This window comes from Heliangelus exortis, chromosome 22 (assembly GCF_036169615.1).
Source record: "Heliangelus exortis chromosome 22, bHelExo1.hap1, whole genome shotgun sequence".
Lineage (NCBI taxonomy): Eukaryota > Metazoa > Chordata > Aves > Apodiformes > Trochilidae > Heliangelus > Heliangelus exortis.
In genome coordinates this window covers 6,362,604-6,388,854 of record NC_092443.1, presented here as the reverse complement: position 1 = coordinate 6,388,854, position 26,251 = coordinate 6,362,604, and the positions used below count along the sequence as shown (strand labels likewise).

The following is a 26,251-nucleotide window of genomic DNA, read 5'->3' as shown; positions in this document are numbered from 1 at the left end:
TGTATATGAAGAACATTGTTTCATATGGGTGGAAAACACTCATGTCCTTCAGGGTCTTCTTTACAGGTCATCTCAGAGAGTGACACTTTTAAACTACTGTAAACTGTTCCCAGAAAAGCTATCAGGTCTCTTTTTAAGGAAGGTGTGTACATTTGAGCCCTCAGCTGTGACCCAGACTTAAATCTGCTGTCTTGCAGTGGCTCTTCGAGCTCTTCAAAGCATTTGGGCATTGCTTTCAGGGAGAGTTTTGCTCAGTCACCTGTCATGCCATGGCATGCTGCTTGCTGTCCTATACTAGCAGGTGTGCTGCAGGCAGAGATGCTGTCTTGTTCCTCAAACAGAGGTGGAGACAAAAGAGATGAAAAGCCATCAGTCTTCTGAAGGTTTCAGCCTGTCCCACCAGGAGCTGACACGTTGTTTTGAAGCTCTGCTGGACATAAGCTACATGCTAGCACAGGCCATGTGAGATCAGAGAAAAAGATGTCTTGATTTTACAGAACAGATCTTAATTTTCTGTCTGCAAGAAATTCCTGCCTGGGCAGATTTCCACAATAAAGAAAAAAAATTATCATAGCAAGAGAATGTCAATGGCTGTCCTTAATCACTAAGTGTGGAAGGGTCACTTTATGGCCAAGCAGGGAAAGCTGCAGAGCAGCATCAAAGCTATTGGGAACAGGGCCAAAATTAGAGCTCAGAGCATCAGCGACATTCTGAAAAGAAGTGTTTACAAGGCTTATATATTTTATAACCTCTTGTTGTACAGTTTATGGTTTACAATGGCTGCAAGGAAATTGGATCAGTTTTGTTTTACTTGCCAAATAAAGCAAATGTCAAAATAGTCAATATAAAATGTATTCTAATTTGGCTGAGTTAAAACAGCCAGTATGCAGTGGAATAATTGAATGTTACATTAATGCCTCCTAGTAAAAACCACCTGTCTGTAGCCAGCTCCACTCTCATGCCCTGTGCATGATTTACAGGTAACTTTTACACCACCAGCCTGATCATTCAAAGCATCTTTCATTTCTGTTTTTTTACTCTTATTATTTATTATCCAATATATTTTTTAAGAAATAGAAATGTATATAAAGGTGCATCCTGCAAATACTTTATTATTATGGGGAACACATACAACTTGAAATACTTGTAATACTTTGTCAGCAATGTGGTAAGTTACTCAACACTTAATGTTTGTGGAAGACTGTAGTCACAAGTAGCCTCTTATTTTTATGTCACCATAGAGAGATGAGGTTAAACTAGCTGCCAGTTTGCTGGTTTATTCCATGTGGATATATCCTGACAGGAACGTCAATGAGTTATCTGATGCTCTGTTGAGTGCCAAGAGCAAACTGGTGAGCAGTGCAGGATCAAAAGCACTCTGGAGGTTCTGCCATTACACTGGTCAGACACTTAAACTATTCTCTTCAGTTGCTAGATAGCATTATAAAATAATTTTAAATCAATTGGGTAAGCTTGAGTGCTTCAGAACAATTGCTAACACTGGATATAAACTAAATCAGTAAAACGTACCAGTGAGCTTCTACACAGCAAAACCTTTGTAAATGGAAGGATTTGTACTGTGGGAGGTGTTTATTTCTGCACAATGTTTCCTCCATTGGTCCCTGATGTAAGTCACTGATAGTAGTGGATGGCAGCACATCAGAGTTTTGTCATGTGTCAGAGGTTTGACCTCCATAGCTTGCTGCACATCAGCAATGCTGCTGCATGTGTCGTGGAGTTACACCTTGCAGTCAGAACTGCACAAGGGGAGGCTTTGTTTGATATTTGTGCTGGACTGCATATGTTATTTTTCAGCCATTTCTTCTCCTTGGTGTTTCCTACTGGAGGCATCTGGCTTAATGGCCTCTGTTGGCAGCCCTGGCATCCCAGCGAGGACACCATGCTGTGCTGTGGAGCACATCTGTGCCATTGTGCAGGGCATCAAGCTGCTTTACTGTCTTTTGTCTCCAAATTCTGCAGCAGCTTCTTGGCACTAATGGCAGCCTGGAGAAATGCACTTGCAGTTTCCCATCCTAGAAGGCTGCAACTAAAGAACTGCTTTTGTTGACTTGAGTCACTAGTGGGAGTTTAATGTAACTTTCCTCAGTACCTCTGCTCTGTGTTCAGGCTTGTACTCTCCCATGCTGCACAGTGGGACCGCTTTTGGGAACAAGGAAGTAATCCCCCCCAAAAGATGCTATTAATGTCATTTGGCCCTTCATGTACTTTGGCTTCACCCAGCCTATGTACTGGCAATTGATGGGCTGGGGGACCTGGAGAAATATACACATGAACATTGGAGCAGTGACTTGGGGCTCAGCTTGCTCCATGCCTGGAGCTCTGCTGGCGTCTGCTAGAGCAAGATCTGTTTGTCACATTCTCTTCTTGAGTCCAGTTCTAGGATTTTGGGAGAAAGTCCCTGTGGATGCACACAGAGCCAACCTCAAACCCTTTAGCCCTGCTTCTGCATGTGCAATTGGTCCCATCATGGCTGTGGTACTTTGAGCCCATGTGACTTCTGTGATTGGGGAGTGCATCTCGCATCCCTTCTAGAGGTGCTGCAGGAGTCTCTACCACCATCATTCAAACAGCCCTCTCACAATTTGTCATCTGCAAGGAAGATGTCAGTCAGTGCTGCTGAAGTGTGTTTTACAGTGACAGACATAATTGCACTTAACTTTTTGTGTGGATGTTATCAATCTGTGACAGATACTTTGGGAAATGGAGCACCCTGATTGCAGATGATGTGTCACAGGCGTTTAATCTTCCTCTTGGAGAGACCAGGATTCAGTCACAACTTTTACTTGTTGATGTCAGGTTTTGAAAATGTAGATTCATGCTGACCCTGGGAATCATTCAGTCATGTAGTTTGCTGTGCTGTCATCTGAAAGGTTAATGGTTTACCAGAGAGAAGGAAGATCTTGCTGTAAGCCGCTTGTATTTCTACCGCGCATTAGCATGGCTGGGCACTCAGCATTTCAGTTCAGGGGGCAGAACTCCTCCGGTGGCCTTCCTGGGGTTCTTGTGTCACATCTCCACTGGGGTTCTTTTGTCACATCTCCATGGCTGCTGTAATTGAGAACTGCAGAAGCAGGGCAGGCAGGGACCGTGCTGCTGGTGCTGGGCCCAGTGGCAATGGCAGCTGGGTGCTCCCAGCCACCCTGGCTGGAGAGGCTGCAGGTGCCATTCCCTACAGCAGGACCAGAGACTATGGACCTCATACTGGCTGTCCTGGGGGATGGTGGTGGTCCCTCTGAGCTCTGCCCCAGCCCAGGAACCATTTCCAGGGACAGAGCCACATCTGGCCTCTCCCTGCTGCTGTTGTCCTCCCAGGGGTCTGGACTTGTGCAGGAAGAGGGCTCTGCACCATGCCTAGCACAGCATACCTCTACTGTGTCTGGGCTCCTGCCTGATCCACATGGCTAATGAGCTACAGAAATGGCTTGTTTGTGCCACAGCTCACAGCTCTCACAGCTGTGGGTCTGCAGCCTGACTGGCAGCTGTCTCTCCCCATCTCCTTCCTCTGCTCTGAGCACAGTCATTCTGTGCTACTGAGTTCCTGGGTCTTGAAATACTGATCTGGCAGGAGTATTGCACCAGGGAAGTGCTGCTTTGGTTTTGGGAAGAAGCTGCCCTACTTACGCCCATGAAATAAGAATTTTCCTCCTGTGTTCCCAGTTACCTTTTAAGTAGTGAAGGTACCCCTTCTTAGAAAAGGGAAATAATTTGCTCCTGTTCCCTGCTCCCAGTGGAGTTTCATGTTAAGGCATGTAAGAATTTCCTTTCTAGGCAGAGAAGTCTGATTTTTCAAATTGATTTATTAATGGTGTTTGAACTTTGTCATGTAAGCTTGCAAAGTGATCAGTGTGTGGCTTTCTGCTGGAGGTTGATGATGTGCAATAGGTGGCAGCTAATAAAGCAACACCATCGAGCCTGCGTGGTGGGGACCTGGGATCTGCCTAGTGATAAGCCAATCTTATTTTGTGCAATGGGTTAATTGAAGGGAAGTGGGAAGCCTTTTGCCTTCCCAATTTTTTAAGCAACAATATTATTTATAAATAACTAGCTTAACTTTTTCTTTAAGACACTTAAAATAGATTTTATGGGACATCTGCAGAGGAAAAGGTTCCAGGGTTTTGATGCTTTTTTGCTCTGCTGGGGAACAAAGCCAAGACTTCAGAAAGCTGCTGTGGACTGGAGGGGCAGACATCACTAGTAGCCTGATGGGTGCTTTTGCAGAATGGTGGGTGTCCACCTTAAAATCCTTTATCTGAACCAGGCAAACCTGAACATGGAACACTTTGGGAGAGATGTTTCTGGTTTGACTGGATACTGCTGAGAAATGTTATCTGTGGTTCTGACAGTTTGATCCTGTCTACAAAATGCTTCCTTCTTGGTGGACTTATGTTTACTAATCTGTTCCATCAAAAGACCTCTAAAGTAAAACTACCTGCTGATTTACAATTAATAAAACATTCTTTGGCTTTAATGCTCAAATCACATTTATTATGAAATACAGAACAATTTTCCTAGTTTTAAAATTATCTACCTTTCAAGAGGCCAGAGATGGTACAGGGGCTGGGTTTCCATCACAGTGGCTTTGGATTAAAAAAAAAACCAAACAATGAGGTTGAAACAATATGTTAAAGCTTGGATGAAATATTTCCATAGGCCCATTCCAGTAGGTATGGTAATAAGCAAAATGTCAGGATGAAATGCGTGTGATGCATGTACACTGTGCAAATCTGAACGTGCTGGTTTGTTGAGTGGGTAAGGGGTGCTGGCATACATTTGTCCAGAGCCTGTTTCCCATAAGGAATTTATGAAACTGCACTGACTGTGTGGCTTGCATCCAACTCAGATGGATGAAGACGTGCAAAAATTGGTCCCAGTCCAGTATGTCTTAGTGGCAGAAAATGATGATTAGGAAAAAAATGCTTAAACAGTATGAGTGGTTTCCAGGCCCAAGAATCTCTTGCAGCAGTCGAAAAAGAGGCATAAACTGTAGTTAGAAGAAGTTTGGTTGATTTAGCTGATTTGGAGAATGGATTGAAAAAATTGGGGAGTGCTCTGAGTGAAGAGGCTTCCACACCCTTAGAGTTATTTTTCTATATAGAGCCCTGTTCCTGGTATAGTAATGTTCCTGGAGGCATGTTTTCTTTAGGGTGTAGCGTAAGGTCATTAAATACAAACTGAAGGTATTCAAAGAAGCTATACACTCAGTTGTTAAATAAGCCCTTTGGGGGAATTGAGCATTTTTTCCTAAAACTTGTGTGTTGTCTGCTATTTAATATGATCTCTGCCACTGTTGATTTGTAATATGTGCTTTTCACCCTGAAGTGCATGTGGTTGTGTTCAGATATTTCCTTCTTTAAATCGATCACTTTCACCATTTTATAAAACACTTCTCGAGTTTATTGCTTTTAGTAAAGTGTTTGTACTGTCATTATTTATTACTGGCAAAGTGCTGACAATGTGCTCTTCCCAAATGAGTCTTTATGCAGAATATTTGTTTAGCAGGTTTTTCAGGGGAGGCGTTGGTGCTGCCTGGCCAGGGTCTGGGGCAGCCCCCCGGTATGCCCGGCCCCGGCGAGGGGCTGCCCGGGGTGGAGTTGTGCTTCTCCTCAGACCTGTGTGCCAGCCTCTCTTGTGCTGATTAATTTGGCAGAATTTAAAATCCTAACCGAGGAAGAGTTTGCGCTGCCTGTAATTTATCTTTTTGGAATATTTCTGCTGTTGGGCAATTTTTCCCTACTGCTTCATTATCTGAAAACTCCTGACTCCAGAGAGAAAAGCTGGTGAAGGATGTGGAAAGCCGGGCTCCTCCCACTGCAGCCTCCGGAGACACCGCGCTCTCCTCCCAGACAACCACTTCATAAGCACCTCGTGCTTACAGTATGAGCTCTTAGTTCTTTGATGGAGTCCTCTGCCTATAACAATTTAATGGGCTCAGCTCAGACTTGCAAGCAGTGTAAATTAAACTTGTTGGCTTTTTTCTATTGTTTGGCAGCTGTTCTATCCCGGTTACTTAAGTCCTCTGATCTAAATTAATCCCTGTATAGAGGAAGCTGGAAGAGCTTCGTTCTGCATTAAGGCTTACATTTTTTGGTTGCTCGTCTGCAGTAGATCATGCTCCCTTGTTCGCATCCTCGGGGTGTGTCTGTTCAGCTGCTGGCTGCTTTGTTTTTGACAGAAGAGTGCAACATGGTTTTCCTCTGTGGTCTTGGCGTGGTTGTTGTGGGGGGGGCACACAGAAGCTTGCTGTGTGCGGTGCATGCAGTTTCTGTGCTGCAGGATGGCCTTTCTCTCGTTCTACAGCTGGGAAAATCGAACGGATAAATCTAAAAGTAGAAAGAATCACTCAGTCTCTTTTCTTTATTCTCTCATGCATTTGGGCTTTTATAAAATCTGAATCAGGCACCACCAGCTCTCATTGATTTTTGGGAAACAGGATATTTTAGTAGCTTGGAATGAGATGAAATGCTTGCAAAGACCATATGTTGCTTGTTTTAAGGGAAGGGTCAGGAAGGTTTTAGAAAGTATTTAAATATTTGGTTTACATGATTAGACTAGATTGTCTGGAATGAAGTCCATTACCCGAGGTGATTCTTGCCTCAGTTTTGGTTTTCATTGCAGTTCTTTGGAATATGAGGTAGGTGTTCTGGCATCACAATGCCTGAGCACAGTAAAAGTTGAGGACTGTGAATAAATTCTGTAGATGGGATTCTGGACACTGCTGGAGCCATAGATATCTTGTCTGTAAGCTGCTGTTTGGAAAATGCATTCTGGTAGACTGAGCAGTTACAGAGGTTTTCTAATGTCTGTCAGTGAAACTCCAGCAGCTCGTTTCTTAGAAATGGGCTTTTTCCTCCCTTCATAGGCAAAGCTTTCAAGTTGGATTGCGTTTCTTGAGAGCTACAGCCTGATATTAACTTCCTGTAGGTATGTTTTCAGGTTTCTACAGCTTGGAATTTAATTCTTATGTCCTTAGTTTTTCATGATGTGATTTTTGCATAATCTGTTGATTGTGGAAGATTCTTTTGATTTGAAGTTATTCCTATGAGACTGCTGTTTTTGTGGCACTGTTCTTAAGTTTGTCTAAAATAAATTGCAGTCATGGCAGTGGTACATGTAAGAGCAGAACCATTCCAGTCTGTAGCATGCAGTATGGTTTCTTATATATTTGATGTGGAGCAGTTCTTAAAAGTTTTGCCTGATTTCTCTAACATGCTTATCCAATCCACTTGGAAAGCAAGAACTTACCATTGTTCTTTTACTATGCATTGTTTATATTTTAATATGAATTATGAAGCATCCTTTGATACCTGGTGTTTCCCGTTATGATCCTCTGTTACTCTTTATGAGTACTTGACCCCTGACTTCAAAAGCAGTTCATCACCTTCCTGCAGACAGTTATTAATAACTGGTTTGTAACTGCTGGGCATTCCTGTGCCTGTTTTATGCAAGTTTCTCTCAAAGAAAACATTCAAAAAGTGGCCATAATGTGCACAGATCTCAAACCTCTTTTGCTAGCACGTGGAAGATCTCTTTCATCACGTGCTTCTACTGAGACTGTTGTATGTAGATTTGTTCCATAGGTTTGATGACTGTAAAAAAGAGAAATTAAATCTGCCCTGAACTGTGCTGTTGCATTTGTTTCAATCTGAATTGCCTGGAAACTATTCTGTGCCAGGCAAAAGTATTTTTTGTGTTTAATCCATGTTGGAACTGTGATGGTTTTGAATTCAGCATTGGAGAGCATGGCCAGAGCCCTGACAGCTGTCCTCACTGGGGCAGGGCAGGCATCCCTCCCTCCTTCCCAGCAGCACCAAATCCTTGTTGCTTTCATCCAGCAGGGAGGGAGAAAGTTGCATTTTGTGACAGTTCCAAAGGAAAATAATTGGCATGGGGATAGTTAATGTGAGTTGCCATTCCTTAACATTAGAGATTCCACTAAAGTACTAATAATTACTGTTAATATCTTTCAGTGGAAACTTTCAGAGTAAACGAGCAGTGGTTGAGGCAGTATTTAACGGCATGCTGCTGGCATGATAAGAATGCAAATAAGTGTTATTAGCCTAATGATTTTGCTGTCGCCATGGCTGTGCAGCAGTAGTGTTGTGAATATGTCATGCAGTACCCATGAATTTCAAAAGTGTGTCAAAACACAACTTCAATTAGTTTGCTCTAATTATGGCTCTAGAGAGTTCATAACTATATCACTCCTCATTAAAAGAGATTTTCTTATATGGATTAATACACCACATAAAGCGATGTTATCAGAGAGATCCAAGGCAGAGCCGTGTGCAGGGAGGATGCTCACGGTCTGGCGGGAGGTGCAGTGGGTTTGGAGCAGCACCAGGGTCCGGCCCTGTCTGTGTGTTCTCCAGAAGGAGCTGGAGGACCCCCTGGGTGGGCAGGAGCAGGCAGCTGCACCAGGTTAAACCATGCTTGATGCTAAAATAGAGATCTGGCCTGACAGCTTTGCTGTGATGAGGGTCGGAGAGCACAGGTAGTCAGAAGCCTGTGTCAGTCTGGCATCTCCGAGGGAGCCCTGCAGGGTGCCATGTGTCTGTGTGCCTCTCCCAGGGCACTTGTCGTGTCTGCTGAATGTCCTTTCCTATTGCCTGAGCGTGTTCTTGCCTTGCAGAATGCACGGAAGATCTTGTGCTCACAGGTGAGCAGTTGGGAAAGGGTTAAAGTAGTAATTGTTTAAATCTTTTAGGCTTTCCTCCCACTTCTGTGATAATTTGATGAAGAACTTCACCCTAATTAAATATTCAAATTAGGAATAAGTGTCAATATGGCTTCCCATTGCCTGGAATGATGATTAATTGTATTCAAAACTCTAGTGGCCGCTGTAATCTAAACCAAACCGTTGTTCTTGATTATTTCTGCAACACATTCACCATGTTTTTGTTTTAAAATTTAAACTAGTAATTGATTTGCCATATGCCGCAGAGCTGCACATACTTTCACGATATGTGTTTAGGAACTTGGGGACTTTGTAATTGGGATTTTCTTGGTGGCAGCCTTTTTTTTTTTTTTTTTTTTTTTTTTTTGTCTTCTACAATGCAAAATGATTTGGCTTTCACAACACATAAGGAAAATGCATTATGCAATCAACTTAGCAGGTATAAGTTATATTGATCCTGGCCAAAGTTTGCATTAATTTAAAATAAATTAGACTTAGTTTCCCACTTTTCCCTACAATGTTGTGCTTTTTAAAAAAGGGGAGAGCTGATATCCTTCTAGCAGTTACTGCCCTCTGTCTTCTGGTCTTGCAGCTAAATATTCTCCTAGGAGAGCCCTCTCTCTCCTTGGTGCAATGATGTTCCTGTGAGTGCCTGGAAGCTGGACAGTGGCCATGGAGGGGGGTCTGGGTGTGTCATTGGTGTGTGTGTGTGGCCGCAGCCGCACGGCAAGTGATTCGTTTTCATTACAATCACAGAACATGTGCAGGGCTGCAGCATATGGCGCTCGTGAAGCCTGGTGCTGTCCTGAGCTGCCAGGCACGCTTGTGGTGACTGGGGAATTGGTTCAGAAAGTCTTTTGCAGATTAGGGACTTGAAGCTGTGCTGGAGGGCTGCCGTGTGATGGCTCCTCGGCGGTGCTGCCTGTGGGACTGTCCCCTGGGTGCCCTGGCCAAGGGGTGCTTGTCACCTCCCTTGCAGCTTGCGGGGGTCCAGCCAGCTTGGCAGTGGGTTGTGGAGAAGGGCTGTCCAGGCTGAGGAGGGTCAGCCTCTCCTGCAGCAGAAGATGGTAGAAACTTTTAAAACACTCTGCTCAGAAATGAGCTTTTAAAGCTCAGCTTTGCTTCCAAAACAATTCCTGCTGTTCCGTTTGGGATGAAGAAAGCAGTCATCCATACAAACAAGAAAAATTCAAAAGTCTCTATTAGCTGGTTTGGGGCCTAGGAAAGTATTTTTGTGTATTGCTGTTAAAAAAACAAATGAAAAGTGTGTAATGCCTACAGGCAGTGGTCTTCTGTTATAAAGTGTGTTCATGAAAAACCTGCCTCTGCTTGAAGAGTCTCATATGGATTGTGTTTTAAACAGCAAACTGCCAGCCAAATTTGAAAATATTTTCACACCATCTTTTTCTGGTTAGAAATAGCTTTGGGAAGCACAAGAAAACTCAAACTGGCGTTTGTTTTTTCTTGTTTTATCTGTGCTGTTCACCATCAGCTGCATCAAGGTCTAAAAATACATAGTTCTTTACAAAATATGTCCTGTTTTTAAGGGCAGATAATATCCAGATGATCTGCTTGACAGATAAAACCTGCTAGCTAAGAATGTGGACTTGATGCTCTGCTGGAGAATGCATCTTTCTTGAAGACTGGGTGTTTGTGAGAGGAGACAAAGGCCTCTCAGTGCTTCTGGCAGGGGGGCGATGCTGAGGGTCTCACCATGTCCCGCAACTCTCACTCCTGCCACATCGTAGCTGCTGCCCCTGATCTCATGCTACACTAAGCCTCTCTATGAAGAGGGAGCATCTTCATTATGTATGGCAATGGGGTCCAGAAGATTAATGATAACATTTTACAAAAATTCACATGGACCTTGGATCAGCATTAGAAAAATACAGATTGGAATTAAAAGGGAAAAGCCCAAATCTCTCATCAAAGCATGGAAATCTGTGGGCTATCAATAACAGTTACCAGCAACAATTCTTTTTTCTCAGCAGGTTCTTCTGTGGAGCCCCATGGCTGGCTAGTGGCAGCAGAGCCAGAGCTGTGCCCTGTGGGGCAGGGCAGCAAGCTGTCACCAGCTCAGTGCTCTGTCTGGGGGGCTGTCAGGTCCATACTGGTGCAGAGCAACTCTGGGCTGCAGCAGCTCCATCTGTGTCCTGAGGGAGCAGGGCTGGCTGGTGCCTCTCACCTTCCTGTACCCCACAGTCCTGGGGAGGTTGCCTGCATCATCTTTAGACTCTGTCCAGGCTTGCCATGTGCTGGGTTTTCCTTTTTATGAGCTCTGAGCCACGGAAAATAGTTTCAGCTTCACTTCTACAAGCTCTGTATTTTCCTATTTATGGGAAAGTTTTAATGGAAGATGTAAAAATACCTCTGTGCTGCAGGAATGGTGGGCAGAGCATTGTTGGGAGGGCGGGTGGAAGTTTGGCTTCCTTTTCCTTGGGGATTGGTGGGGGGAGCTCACGTGTGCATCACCCCAGCCTCGGGGAGTGTGGGACATGCAGCAGGTTCTGGGTGGGTTTGAAGCAGGCCATCAAGATAGTTTCAGAGATCTTGTCTATGAATGTACTTGGGATTTTTTGTCAGGGATGAATCTAAAGCACTTCTCTTAGCACTTTCTGCCTTGTAGGAGCTGCAGTTGAGTCCCACAGGCTGTTGGAGTGTGTTCTCAGTGCTGTATCTTGAGCCTCATGTTCGCAGGGGGGTCGCCTTCAGCAGTCCCCCACACGCTGTGCCAGGGGTCCCACTGTGTCTGGCCAGAAGGGCTCCTGCCCCTGTAGGGCTTCAGCTGTTGACTGAGCCCAGGGTTCAGCAAGGGTGGGGATCTTGTGCCAGGCTGTGGACACCTTGCTCACAGCTGGACTGGGGAGCAGGACAAGCACCTCAGTCTCCTCCTGGTGTTTGGGGCCCACTCCAGCTTTTACAAGCAATGTTGAAATTGATGTTTGCTGTGTAACCTGACTGGAATCACTGGGCAGGAGCGAGTGGATGGCAGCTGTACCTTCTGCTCTGCAGTAATGTAATCTCCACTTTCCACCTCTCTTCCTTAGGCACATCTCGCTGACGCTCCCTGCCAGCTTTCGAGGGAAAAGTCACAGCAGTCGCCTGGACTTGGAGCACCAGCACTCAAATTTGTATGCCATATCAGGTAAGCTGATGTGCACAGTAGTTTCTCTGCTCTTCTGTGTAATCAGAAGTGTAACCAAGCAAAGCAGCTCTGCTCGCACAAGCAGCCAAGTGTGTGGTACTCACGAAACACTTGTCCAGCTTTTCCTCAGTGCCATTTGAGTGTCAAGAGCTGGAGGGGTGCAGAGAGACCCTGGAAAATGCCCAGGCATGTGTGTTACTGGCAGCAAATGTTACTGATCACTGGGGAGATGGCAGCCTTTGGGAAGTGATGCTGCTGACCACAGAGGTGCTAGGTGGGAGCTCTGCTGGAAAGCAGCACTGACACAAACATTGCTTCTTGTCTTTTTTGTGATCTTCACAGGTGAGTCATAAGGGACATCTCTTTCCATTTCAGAGAAAGATGTGTCCTGCCTAGCAAGGATCAGTTGTACACAGTTCTTTGCCACAATGAACATACATGTGAAGAACACATGAGATCTTTACTCTTTCCTGTTTCTATATTCTGAATAGATTTGTTTCCCCAGTATTAGGGCAAATTTGAAATAAAATTTTAGGATATAGGAGGTTCTGCATTATTTTTAAGAAGTATGTGCTTGCGCATGCACGCTTAGTCTCTAGCTGCAGCTTTCTCTCTCTTTACCATTCCAGGCTAGTATACAAGTGCTAGAGTTAGTGATAGTTTCCAGATGTCAATGTGGAAAAAACCTTACAATGAACCAATTTAGTTGGCTTTCATTTTTAACTACTACTAGTCTGCAGGCAGAATACTTATTTAAATAGAGTGGTGGGGATCAAGCCCATTCCTTCTCCCATGCAGGTATGAGTACTTGTGCTTCAGGGACCTTACTGTGGGTTCAGTTTGAAGGTGGGATCCCTGCTCCTATGGAGGAGGTCCTGCCTTTAGATGCTTGCTTTCTTGAAGATAAAAAGGGATGTAGCTGGTTCTGGGAGCACAGGAAGAAATGCCTCTGGGAGAGAGAGAGTTAGGGATGATTTACAGAGTTGTACCTCATAGAGTCTGCACTTCTGGATGTGCTGAGAGCTGTGTGGTCTGGAAGTTATTGACCAGCCATAGCAATATGGCTAAGAGTTTGGGTCTGCACACTAAGAGAAATGTTAGATACAGCTTTGGCATGATAGTGCATTTCATCTGTCTCTCACAGGACCATCTCTATGCTATGCTTCTGCTGAGGAGCACTGTGGTGCAAGAGAGATTTTCTTAGAATTGTTTTGGTTTGTTTTTTTTCTACTAATATTACACCTGAATAAATATTGTGATAGGCCAGTAAAATCGCACTTAGCTAGTTTTCTTTGTTATGCCATTTTTGCAAGAGGAAAAAAATATCAACTTTAAACCTAACTCTGTCAACACCTAATGAAAATACAGTCCCTTCATCTGACCAAAGGAGATTTTCAGGACAGTTTGGAAATCCATAAAAAGCAGCAATGGATTCATTGGGCTGTACAATAGGTAGTGCTTGTGCATAATCAGGGAAGAGAAGATGGCAAAAATGTGCCATTTACAGGTTCTTGCTATTAATAGTGAGTGACACTTCTAACATGGGAACATGGCATTAATTCATGTACCATAATCAAAGGGTTATTTAAAAGGTAATCTCTGACTGAAACTGCAGCTTCAGGTTCCTAAATAGATGGAATATAACAATTGCATAATTCTTGTCAGTACTAGTTTTTCTTGTTCCTCTACTGCTCTAATAGATTTAGAAATGTAAGGGAAGGCATGTTCTTGTGTCCACATGAGGCAGCGCATGGACAATGGGAAGATGTGCTTTCCCTCCTGAGAAAGCATCAAATGTGCAAACAGTGAGACAGCACCTCTGCATGGATGCTACTGAGGGTGATGCTGCTCTAGAAGTTCTGAGGGTTGCCTCTGCCCGCAGTGCAGCCTGGGAAGATGAACTATTTTGCAAAGAACCTGAATACTTTACCAGATGATTATAAGCAAAGCACAGAACAGGTCTGCAAAACTGGGCATGGCATTAGTCATCCATGTCTGCATGAGCACAATTCAGTCAAAGTATGTAACTTTTTTCCCCCCAACTGCACGTTCTTCTCCAGACACGTTGTTATACAAGTTGTTGTGCATAGTTGTGCTGTAATGGCTATTGCAGCTGTGAGCCGTTTCTGAAGAAAGGGCCTTGTCATATGAAACATCCTGTGCGTTGGCAGGGATCTTCATGCATAACTCCTGACCACGGCTGCCTTTTCAGCAGCTGTGATGAGGTGCTGTGACAATTCCCTTTGTGCGCTTAAACATTGCCAAGGTAGATTAGCCCCCAGACAGACTGTGGAAACCATTCCAAAGTTTCCTGTTACGTTGGTGTAGTTTGCAGCCACTCTGTTTTATCTGTGCTGCAGCGCGAGTGCCTCGCCGCAGTGCCATGGCAACGGGAAATTTATTAATGTGCTTCCACTGCTGTCCCTGATTGCTCTGCTGGGATGTGGTTTGCTGCTGTGGGGTCCTGGCTGCAGTGTGCCAGGGGAGCTGTAGGCAAGGGGAAGGTGTGTGGGCCATGGCAGTGGAGTGACCAGGGCTCTGGTGGGTGCAGGACTAACTCCAGTGGACAAGCCTTTGGTGTCCCTCTCTTGGCACCCAGCAAAATGGAAGGTTTCCTAGTGCTGGGAAACAAAGGCCATCATGAACAGTGCCTTATCTTCTAATTTTGGTGTAACCTCGGTCTGAATTCTTGTTGTGCAGACAGCATGGGCTACTTAGAAAGGGAGAGCTGTAAAGGAGGGAGGAATTTAGAGTTGCAGCATGGAATTGTTTCTCTGTAGACAACCCAGATTATCGCAGTAGTCAGTGAAAATGACACTTCCATCAGGGATTCAGCCTATTTATGGAAGGTGAAATGAATTTTAGCTGTTGAGCCTATTCTGTATCTCAAAATACACTTTGGCAGAAATTGCCAAATCCCCAATGGAACCATCCCGTTATTCCCTGGAGTATGTAATGTAATTATTGTCACAGAGTTGGAGTCAAGGAAAAAATGGTCCTGAAAGTAGTAATTACAGTTTTTAACCAGCCTTTTGTCATTTCCAGTCTTGCCAATGAAACACTAGGTGACCAGAAAGTTAGGGAGACTCCTCTGCACAGCTAACTAATTGATCAGTCTTTGGCAGCGCACGTAGAGGAAGCAGTTGCCCAGACCTCTCTGGGAGCTCACCACATGCCCCACAGCACTGCCAGCAGCACCGACCCTGGCTCTGCTGGCATCCTCCTCTGCACCTGGTAGACCCCCTGCTCCCCCCCGTGCCATGCGCCTGGGACCAAAGGGCAGAATTACTTCCAAGCTATCTGCAGAAAGTCCCTGGGTGCTGCTGGGAGCCTGGTGCCGAGGAGCTGACAGGTTTAATATGCATGTTCAAACGGGCAGCTGCTGGAAGAAGAATGCCTTGCTCCAGACAGACCTGTCGACAGACACTGCTCAGTATTTCACAGTGCAGTCTTTCTTCATGGCCTTCAGCTTAATTAAGATGTTGTTGTGACTACATACTGCCTTCATTTCAGGCTTCAGCATCTTCTAGCTGCATATTGCTTTGGCTTATCAGAGCCACAAGGACAGTGAGGGAGAGAGGGAGCCCTCTCAGGCAGCCACAGATAATAACGTACAGGGAAAATTCCTGAATGAAGTGAAGAATTATTTATAATAATGGTACTCAAATAGAAGGGAAATAAGTCACTCTAAGGGTATATAAATTTTTATGATAGTGTATAAACAGCCATAGCTTGCCTTGTCTCCCATCTATCCCTGCAGAGAATGAGGGCAACATCTAGCATAAAGAAAAATATAATAAGAAAATGAAGAAATGAATGGGAAGAGCTGGAGGATTGATCACTTGGTGTATTTGTATATCCTGATGTAAAAGGTGCTGCTGACAGGTGGCCAGGTTTCTTCTGTATAAAACCATGTGTGTGCTGTCAGGGCGGTGTGAGCAGCCTTGTTTCGATTGATGAATTGCCTGCTTTCTTGATTAAACCTTCCGTCACTTAAGAAACAAAAAGCCTGTGTTTGGATGGCAGAGTGGGACATGTCAAAAAAATCTGTCTGCTTTACCTTTGTGCAGATGTTGGGCACAGACTGTAACATGTATTATTAAAATGAATGTGGCATTTACTATGCATTATTTCTTTCCTGGGAGAAAGGACCTGTAAATTATATGCTAATAATAAGCTTTAACCCTTTCAGAAGCCAGGAGATTTAAGAGTGCAAATATTCCTGCAGGCCTTACTAATTGGATGGGCTCTAATACCACTGTGGCACTCTGAAGTTAATAAACAGCGTGTTTCAGACCAGTATGCTGGTGCCTCTTGGGGATCTTGCCTCCAATAAGTTTTCTGCTGTGCAAGTGCCACTGAAACTTAAGCCTTTTCGAATTACAAAATCTTCTGTTGAAAGCCCTCTTCAAATGCTGATTCCAGGCAAGAGCAGAGCTGTCTCCTGCCCTGGGAGGAGGCCACGCTCCACTTCCTCCTCTGCAGGGGGGACCACAGCTGCCTGCCCAACCTGCCCAACCTCCAGCCTTGGATTTCACTTACAGAATGGCTTCAACCTGCCAGTTTGAGATGTACTCAACCAGCTCATCTCACGAACAGGATGGAAGGGATGGAAAGAAGTTGTAACACCTTGCAGAACACATGGCAGGATGTTGTGTTGGAAACTAGTGACTGAGTTTGCAAAATGAGGTTTTTCCAGTTTCCTTGGTGGTTCCTGGGAAATCTTTAGCTGGTCCAAGTTGTGAATTTCCCCGCAGCATGGGCTTTCTCTGCTGAAATCAGGTGAGCAAAGGCATTACTGCCTTTGCTGTGTGACCCCGTGCACTGCTGGGGGAAGTTGTTTTTTGGTTTGTTTTTTTTTTTTTTCTGTGGCTATGTCCTCTGGGTTGGAGCTTAGATGTCACATCCCAAGACACATCACACGCCTTATCTACTGATAAAGCAACACTGGTGATTGTGAACAAGGCTGCAATATTTGCCATTCATTTGCCTCAGAGCAGCATGTTTTCAAAGCAGTTATTTGATGCAGCAGTGCCTTTGTGTATACTTCTTATCTTGAAAGAACTATTCGTGATTGTTTTTAACCACATTATCTACACAGTCACTTGTGTGCAGTATTTTTCCCAGAGAAACTGGACTGAGCATCAAGGCAGTGAAACTCAGCCAGTTGCCAGCTTGATGTTGGCTGGTGTGTGTTTGCCAGCTCAGTGAAAAAAGGATGTTTTTGTGGGCAGCTCTTACAGGCATCACTCTCTAATTTGTTTGTTTTGGAATTGTGCACCAATGTTTATTACCTTAATATTTGTCTTAAAGAGGTAAATATTTATTTGAACGATTTTATCATTATATTTCACATATAAATATTTTCTTATCATATCTAAATATTTATTTTTCTCTTTATGACTCCTCATAGGAAGGTCACAACAAACGCTGTGACCTGATCAGGCAGCTGGATGGTTTTGTGAGGTATCTGGAGGGCTGTAGGTAGGGACTTGGGGCAAGCAAGTGCCTAAAGCAGCTGCTGTGGTGAGGTGGGACAGTTGGGCTGGAGAGGGAAACGTTTGGAAAGGTAAATTCCAGCAGATCGATTTCCTGGGTCACCCTGGCAAGGCTCCCTAGCAGGAGGTCATCTTGAAGTAGTGGGAGCCTTTAGCTCCTGTAGGAAACAGAGGGAGATTTGGTGTTCATTGCAGGCTGGTTTATGATCCAGATCTCTGGAGGCAGCAGAGAGAGTGGAAACTGATGTTAATGATCTGGAAAAACATCAAAGGCAGTTGGATTCCTGAAAAGGAAACAGAGTTGCTTTTCTGTATTGGATAATACATATCTTGGCAGGGGGGAGTTGTAATTTGTCTGGGTAGGTTTGTTAGAAGCATTTGTTTCACACACTGCTCTTAGGCAGCAGTTTGCGTCCAGATTCCTCCGACCTTTCTGGAGCTCAGTTGATTTATTCAGTGTGGCTGTGAGTTTTGCTCTGAAATGCCAGTGTGTGGCTGGCTGGAGCCCTGCGGGAGCCAAGGTACTCAGGAATGCCTTATTGCATGTTCCCCCTTTTAAAAATTTTCATTTATTTATTTATTTATTATTATTATTTACTACTATTTATTATTAGTATTACAAAAGAAATCTCTTTCAGAGGTTTTTCTAGATTAAGAAATGGAAGAAAAATTAAAGATTTTGTTATGTTTCAGTGCCCATATGTCAGCTTCGTTCTTGTTGCAAAATGTCAGGTTATCTGTGCCACAACTGCCACTTACCTCTCTTCAATGTACATTTTCTTTTAAAAGATACTGTATCTTTTATCTGTATGTAATGAGGACAGACGTTTTAATCAGAGGTTAGTCATTTATTTTTGCAAACTATTGTTTTGCTTCATCATTTTTGCAGATAATTAAATGGTTCACTTGGCACAGTGTGTCTGCTTTATTAAAACAGGTAATTTTGAAAAAAAGGAAGATGCTATTTTTTGGATCACTGCACAAGAATTGCTTTTATCTTCATCTTCCAGCCTAGTTTCTCGTGGTTGTGCAATACCTCCTATGTTCAAGTATTTTAGTTCACCTTGCTCTCTAAAGGAGGAGGCCCTGTGCTACATTTTACTGTTGATCCCAATTCCCATGTGTACATTCTTTGCACTTCCTGAGAATAGAAGCAGAACTAAATTTATTTTTTGTGACACTGAATTTTAATCAGGTTGGTCCAAAAACCAGACAAGTTGTGACACAAGCTTTATTCTGCAATGAAACCTCTTTACTGAGGCTGAGATTAAAGTCAGCCTGTTCTTTGCCCTGTTGCGATTTCCAGTCTTTGGACTAAGAGACCTGGATAATCTTCAGATTATAAAAGGTTCTATTAATATCCAGCAGTTCAGAGAGGCTGAAGTCTCATGTAAAATGCTGCAGCTGCGTATTTCAGAAAGGGAAATGTGTTACTTAATACTGTACTTAATGAGATTCAAAAAAGTATATTTCTTACTGAATTAGCTGACTGGTGGTGTACATATTCTTTGAGTGCCCGCAGCTGCAGCCTGCCCCTGTGTTACCAGTGCTGGACTCGGGCAGGCTGGGCCCACACGGTGAAAGATGAAGCCACGAGTTCTCTTGCCTGTGTAATTTTTCAGATGTGTGATTTACTGATTAATCTGCTGTCATGCAAAGCAGCATTCCTTGACTTCATCATCTCATTTTTGTGTACCAGCGCAGGAGCACGGCAGCTCGGGTTGTGCTGCTGCTCTTTCTTGGCTGTCCCACAGAGCTGCAGGCTGGCACGAGGGGCCTGGCCCTACTCCTGCTGCACCCCACAGACCTAGCCCTGGTCCCTCGGGCCACCCCTTACCTTCCAAGGAAGCTGCTGCCTCATCTCTGCATAGAGGATTATCCGGCTACTCTCGGAGCTTTGAATTATGTAGGAGCAGGTGTAGGGCAGGGATGTTGGGGTACTGGGGGCGAGCTGCGCACTGGGGCTGTGTCCAGCAGGAGGGTGACAGTGGACTCTGGCCAGGCAGGGGCTGTCCTGGCCAGGTGGGGTCTGTCCTGCTGTCACAGCGTGTCTGCTGGCAGAGGGTGAGTTGCTGGGGCCTGCACGGCTCGCTGGTGGAGCACAACCTTTGAGGCGGGCTGTGCTGTATTTGTTTTGCTTTTCCGAGTGCCATAGTTTAATTTTTTAAAATAAGAAGCTGCTCTGTGGTTTGGATATTTAAACAGTTATTAACTGAATGACAATTAACAGATTGCATAGACAGATTTTCTTTTGAAAACCTCTGAAATTGAGTACAGTTTGCAAAACTATCACAGCATAGTAATGACAATGAATTTTGATTTCCCGGAACTGATATTAGACTCCTTATTAAACTATGTGCATCTGCTTTTAATTTACTCCAAATAATTGGAAAATGCAATGAAGCTTTCCAATTAAAGCACGGCTTTATGCTGTTTAATAATACCCCCATAATATTATAGCTTATGAAGTGACAGGTGAGTTGGTGTATGAATAAAACATAAAGGCAGCAATAAGGGACAGAAAACCGGAGACAGTTGTTGGGGATTTTAAATGCTGGATGTAATTTGCATATATTAATCTCTTCTTTTCAGCCTTATCAGGCGTTCTTCAGTATTTGAAGTTAAAATAGCGTTGACAGGCGGGAGTACGCTTAGTTTTTTCAAGGATTTATTACTTGTATAATTTCTGATCTTTAATAAGCAGATATGACTGATCCTCATAGTTCTATAGAAATCAGTTAATTGTTCCAGATGGCGTGTACTGATTATGCAAAATTACTTTTCACACCATTTTTTTTTTCTGATGGAGTTTGGAGTAAAATTAAATTTTTTATAGCCTTCTTATCATGCTGTTTTACAGTGGTTTTTGCACAGAAGTTGAATTTAATCTACTATATTACATTGACCAGCAGAGTTATTCTAATGTAGCATTCTGTGATTTGACAAAGAATAATAGAACACATTGCTCATTGTTCGTTACTGTGCTGCTAATAAAAAGGAGTTCTAGTGCAGAAAACCAGGCTGTTATTTATGAAGAATGCTTAATTTGCACAGTTAAAAATGCAAAATTGTTACAATGAGATGTTCTCTCTTTTGGATAGAAGACTTGGGCAGAACAAATGAAAATAGTCTTGTTGCTACAGATTTCATCTAATAAAGCAGGAATTTTTTTTTAAATTACTGGTGTGGCTAAGGCAGTACGTTACTGGGAGGAGCAGTCATCCAGGCAGCACGCTCTGACTCCTTTCAAGAGGTGTCACTGGTGTTTTCCCTGATTATCGTCATCCAGATATCTCAATGGCATAATTTCATAATTGAAAACATTTATAAAGGTTGTTGGGCTTCATTTATCTAATGAAAAGCTGCTTATACAAAATAAACCACATAAATCCCTCTTGCTAATAAGGTTATTGCGATTCATTGTAGCAGTGACTGGGTTGTTGTTGGGGATGTCCCGCTGCCCAGCTGTGCCATGGCCCATCCTGCAGGCATGCCCTGAGCCTTGCTGGAACAGGCAGGGTGCATCGAGCCCTCTGCTGAAGGAGCTTTTTGATTTTGTTGAGTTTTCCTCCCTTGGGTGAGTCCTGGGGCTGCGGTGCCTTCACCAATGAGCAGTGGGAGGTTGTGCAGTGCAAGGGTCCTGCTCATCCTTCAAGCCAGGCTTCATAGTGGGGTTCATACCTCAGACCTGCATGGAGGGGCTGAAGGGACAGTCAGAGGTTGAGTCCAAGACATCTTAATAATCTTTGCAAAGTGAAACTGCAAATGTTTAAAAAATGACCTTGTGGTTAATGGAATTAAAATCACCAATTAAATTAGAAAAGTGGGGATACAGTAAATGGACTTTTATAAAGAGTGCTTATTTTTAACTCAGTAGAAAAAAGACAAGTAATTAACTCGGCCATTAGAAAGATTCAAATTTCTCTTTTCTCCTGTGGAGCTAGAAAGTTGTTTGGTGTATTTTCTTTACATGTATATATATTTTGCATACATATATATATATATATATATGGAGATGACTAATAGCATAAATCAGAAATTATTAGAAAATATTTGTTCTAATGAAGTAATAATTTGGTAGTAATGCTTTTCATCAGTGTAGCTTAGGCTACATTAAGTGGACAGACTTTATATGGATTCTCTAATTTTAATCTTCAAAATGCTATCTAATGTCTCATTAAGACTTGCATATAATGTATCTTAAGTACAGTCATTAAATATAGTTTAGGGAGATTTATGTTCAGATATTGCTTAAAGATGTTTTAATAGGCCCATTTACTCTGATGATATTAATGAGCTCTTAACACATATTAAGCTTCTAAAACTAGTGGTATTCCTTTCACAGAGAGCAAAACAACTTAGGAACTGTAAATTAACTGGATGCTCCAACAAGGCTGGGTTTCAGCTCGGTCTTCAGCCACCCTCTCCAGTCTGGTGCCATAACCACTGGGCTGTGTCCCAGATAACTGTGTGTGGTGAAAGCTGCAGGTATAAATGTCTGTCACAGGGTCAGGCAAATTTGGTTGCTTATCTACTAAAATAAACAAATCTTGTACTGTTAGGGAATAGCCAAATACTGTTGTGCTTTTAGATAAATTCTGCTTTTTGATCATCTAAAGTTAGGATGGAAGAATTGTAATTATATGGTAATAAAAACTGTTCATTCCCCTATTGTCACTTTATTTCCAACTCAGAAAGTTATTGCAAACAAAATTCTCTGGTTTCATCACTCAGCTCTTCTTAAAAAATCCTTCTGACTTCAGAGACTTTTATAATTACTAAATTGGTTTGTTAGGAGGAGATAATAGCAAATTTCTTCTTTTCATAATTGGACATTTCTTCCCTGTAGGCTAATGTATGCGAGGCACTTGCATACACAATAAGCTGTGCTTTAGAAAAGCCATAACTAGCTAATAAGTGCTGTGGTGTCATCAGAGAGTAATGGTTTTCTGATTAGCATAATTAATGACAAATGGTGGTGCAGAGCGGGTGGATTGGTTTAGCAGATGATGAATGCGCGGCAGCCCAGGCTGTGTCCTGCCAAGGCTCTGGGCTGGCTGTCAGCACTGCTCTGCTGCAGGTAGGGCCTCGTTAGTCACCGCTAGCCTCGTTAGTCACCACTGGCCTCGTTAGTCACCGCCGACCCGCCCTGGTGCCATCGCTGCTCCCTGGCGCTCGGCAGAAGGTCCCACACACGGTGGTGGCTCCACACATGGCTCTTGGGGACAGGAGCAGTTTCTGTGGGGTGCCAGTGGTCCTGGTCCTCCCAGGGCCAGAGGGAAGCTCCAGCCCGTGCAAGGAGATGGGTGCGATTTTCTGTGACTTGATTAATCAGGGATAATTTGCATTCGCAAATGAGATGGATAAAAATGGAGTTACCTTTTCACCCTTAAGGGGGAGGAGGGATTATTTCCAGGTTGTGTCTTTTTTAAGTGATAAGCAACTCTTTTACCAATAAGGATGAAAATACTTAATTTGCATTAGCAAAAGAAGCTAATTATTATATAGTTAATTAGCATCTGGAAATGAGGATTATCTTAATTACAAAGCACAATTTCCTTAATAACTACAAAACTGTAAGTTTGATCTGTGTGGAGATTGGTGACTATTATTATGTAATTAGTGATCATATTAATGGTGTGGTGTGTTTAGATATAATTTGCATATGCAAATGAAATTTACCTGATAGAAATATGTGGCTCTACTAATGACTCTGAGCACGTAAAAATTAAATTACATTAAGAGATCTGGATCCAGAGTTGCTTTGCAGGGGCACGGTGGATCTCCTGCTGTAGAAGAGCAGGACATTTTGGATCCGTGGGGCCATGGCTCCACATTCCAGCTGTCAGAAGGATGAGGAAATGTCCCCACATCTTTTCAAGCTCCCCAGACCTGGGTGTTGGGCACAGCCTTCAGCAGCCACACTGCCATCCTCTCTTGTGCTGCTGGCCTTAGACTTGTGTCATTGGCAAGGCTTTTCTGGCTAGGTGAGTGTTCCATCACTGGTAATGGGCACACATTCTCTGCATTGGTGAGGTCCTGGGTGGAAGATGGGAATCCCACTTCCTTTGTAGCTGTGCTTGTGATGAGGTTCTGCTTTCCCGTCATGTGGAGGGGTGCCTGTGGTATGGCGAGCACAGTGCTTCAGGACAGCTGTCCTTCTCTTTCCCCAGCTTTTATTGGAATCAAAATACAGTCGGTGTGCTTGAAAGAACTAAAGTCCTTTAAAACAAAACCACGTTAAGAGAGGGTGCTGTGCACCCTTTGCTTCTCACAGAACCCTTTGGGACAGATGTTGGTGGATCAAGGCACAGCTGAAGGCCGAGCAGTGCTGGTGCTGAGCAGGATCCCAGACACTGTTGCAAGCAGGAGCTGCTGCTGCCACCCGGTGACGTGAGCCCCATATGGGGAGGGTTTTGAGTTGGGGAGCTCAGTGCCCTCCCAGTGACAACCTCTCTGCCCCTGTTGTACAAACTCACACCTCTGGAAGTTGCTCAGCAATAGAAATCTAAGCTTCCAGGGGCAGATATAGTAATAAAACACACTGTGTTTCTTTAATATACTCTGCTCCTAACCTGTAGTACTGAAATGACTGAAGTGCAAAAAATACCAATGCTTGGAGGAAGCAGCTGTTCCCCAGCAGGATGTTTCTCTCATCAAGAGGGATAAATTTACAGCCGCCAGCCAAGAACACTGCAGCTATTGTGGGTGCTTCCCGAGATGCTTTTTGCAACTTCTTCCTTCGGCCTGAGTCCTGCCTGCCTGCACCTCTCTGCAGCAGACAGACATTACATCTTTAATGACTTCCAAGGAGTCTGTCTATCATTACAGTGAGAGCTGAAAGCAATTGAACAGTGCCTGTTTCTCTTTGGGGCTGACCGTGCATGGGGTGGAGGAGTGCGAGGGCCTCAACTTCGCCTCCTGTCCGCCAGCGGGACCTGCCCCGGCCACAGCCCCGCGCGAGGGCCCTGTTTTGTATCTGCTCTGGTCTAATTAATTAAGGGTTGTTGCTTGGAAGTAGCACATGCTTAGGTGTGATCTTTGAAGTTTACTGTGGTGCGGAGACTTCAAAGGGGAGATTTTATTAAAAAATAATAAAATCAAGAGCTCCTAAACACTTGCAATTTGAAGAGCTTGTTTGAAGTCTCTCCATGTTCTCTGGTGCTGATAGAGCCACAGCACTGAGGTACCACTTAGCCGTCACCATGCAGTACTTAACCTTCACTTTGTTTAAAAAAGAAAATAATCAAAACCAGGAGTACTTTCTCAAGTGTTTTCATGGCTTGATCTAGCAGTAAAGAACTAATTGTGCTGTGTCATGAGCGATGCAGGAAACAGAGAAAATCAAGGCTGACAATCAAATTAGCAAAAATGAAAATTTAGTCCAGGTCTGTTTTTTTAATCAAAGTCATTTCAAGACGAACAGGAAAGCTGTAAACCTTTCCCATCTAAGAGGTTTCCTTCCCCAGCCAGGGGGCCCCTGCTCTCCCGCTCACCTCACCAAGGGCTGTGTGGCTCAGTGCTGCTGCCATACCACAGCATGGCCCAGGCCTGGACCATGGGGACAGGGATGGGGCCATCCCTCCCAGGATGTGCTCCTGCTGCCCCATGTGCCAGCCCCACAGCTCTGCCCTGCACCCCACAGCCCTGCCTGACGGACATTCACCTCATCCAAGGAATCCCTCATTGCTCTGGGCAGGGTGAGAAGGGACTGGAGAAAGCAGCCAGAGGAAATGGGGTCCATGTCTTAATATTTTGGGTACTTTATGAAATAGATGTGTGCATTTTGGGGCTGTGTCTGCCACCAGGGAGTGCAGCCTGGGGTGGTTGCAGCATTCCCAATTGCAGCTGGCTTGGCAGGAGCTTGCAGGAAAGTTTGCTGTTGTTTTCCCTGTGAGGTTGTGCTATTGTTAGAGATTTGTAAATTGAGAGTGATGCTTTTCCATCTGGGATGCGGTGCACAGTAGCACAGAGAACACACACACATGTTTACTATTCAGACTGCTATTTAAATTGCTGTGTACAGAAATACAGAAGTAGGAGGCTTAGCTGAACATTATGGAGAGGGTGGTTTATTTTGAAAAGCTTGCATCCTTCTCTTGATGCATGGCAGACTGTTTTTTCCATCCTTCTGAATGACTTCCCTGTGTACTGAGATCACACAAGGTGTGTGTCCCTCCCCTCTAGCCCTGCCTGTCCTCAATAGGTGCCTGCAGCCACCCGGCCTGAGTCTGGCCATGCCCAGGCTCCCTACCAGCACCCTGGTTCTCACCCACTTTCAAGTTCCTCTGCTGTCATCTAGCTGACAATTAATCTTTCTCTATAAATAGGTGAGCTTTGCTGGGTTTATGCTGTTGCTGTAGGCTGGTTTATGAGATAGTTCATTTCGGAAAACATAAATGTTCCCTTAGTGTCTCAGGTCTGGGGGAAATCCGAAGACTTTTGTAATATTACAGAAATCTCTTTCTAAAATCTAAGATAATTTCAGTTTTAAAGGTGGCAATAGTACATTCAGTCTTGGGTTTTTTTAGTGTTTTGCATTAGCTTAGTTTTCAAAGTCATGCAGGAAAATGTTTTGCAAGGGATTGATTTATTTAAATAATTTTTAAAATCAGCAGTTGAAAATTCAAGTGTAAAAGGCCGTGCAAAAAATAGCAATAAAGAAATGCAAAGCTATAAAAGCTTATGGTGAGAATTTAAATGCAGAAACAGCTGTTATTTCCTTGGGAGTTGAGGTATATAAACTCTTCCATGGCTGTGTATCCCCACAATAGTGGTGTGAAGAATTAGCGCTCACTGCAGTGTGCAAACTGAACCCGCCAAGCACTGAGGCAGCTATTCATCTATACCCAGGAGCTAAATATGACAATGTTAGCATTTTTCATTTCCCTGACGTTACCATTAATAAAGCAA

General features: G+C 43.8%; 1 protein-coding gene across 4 annotated transcripts in view; it reads left to right on the top strand.

The window, feature by feature from the left end:
- Positions 1-26,251, top strand: part of MVB12B (multivesicular body subunit 12B) — a 57,571-nt gene that overhangs the window by 18,047 nt on the left and 13,273 nt on the right. For all 4 annotated transcript variants that reach the window (XM_071765714.1, XM_071765715.1, XM_071765717.1 and 1 more), the window contains one exon: positions 11,743-11,840. In XM_071765714.1, coding sequence (XP_071621815.1) covers positions 11,743-11,840 — 98 coding nt within the window. The remainder of the gene's footprint in view (positions 1-11,742; positions 11,841-26,251) is intronic.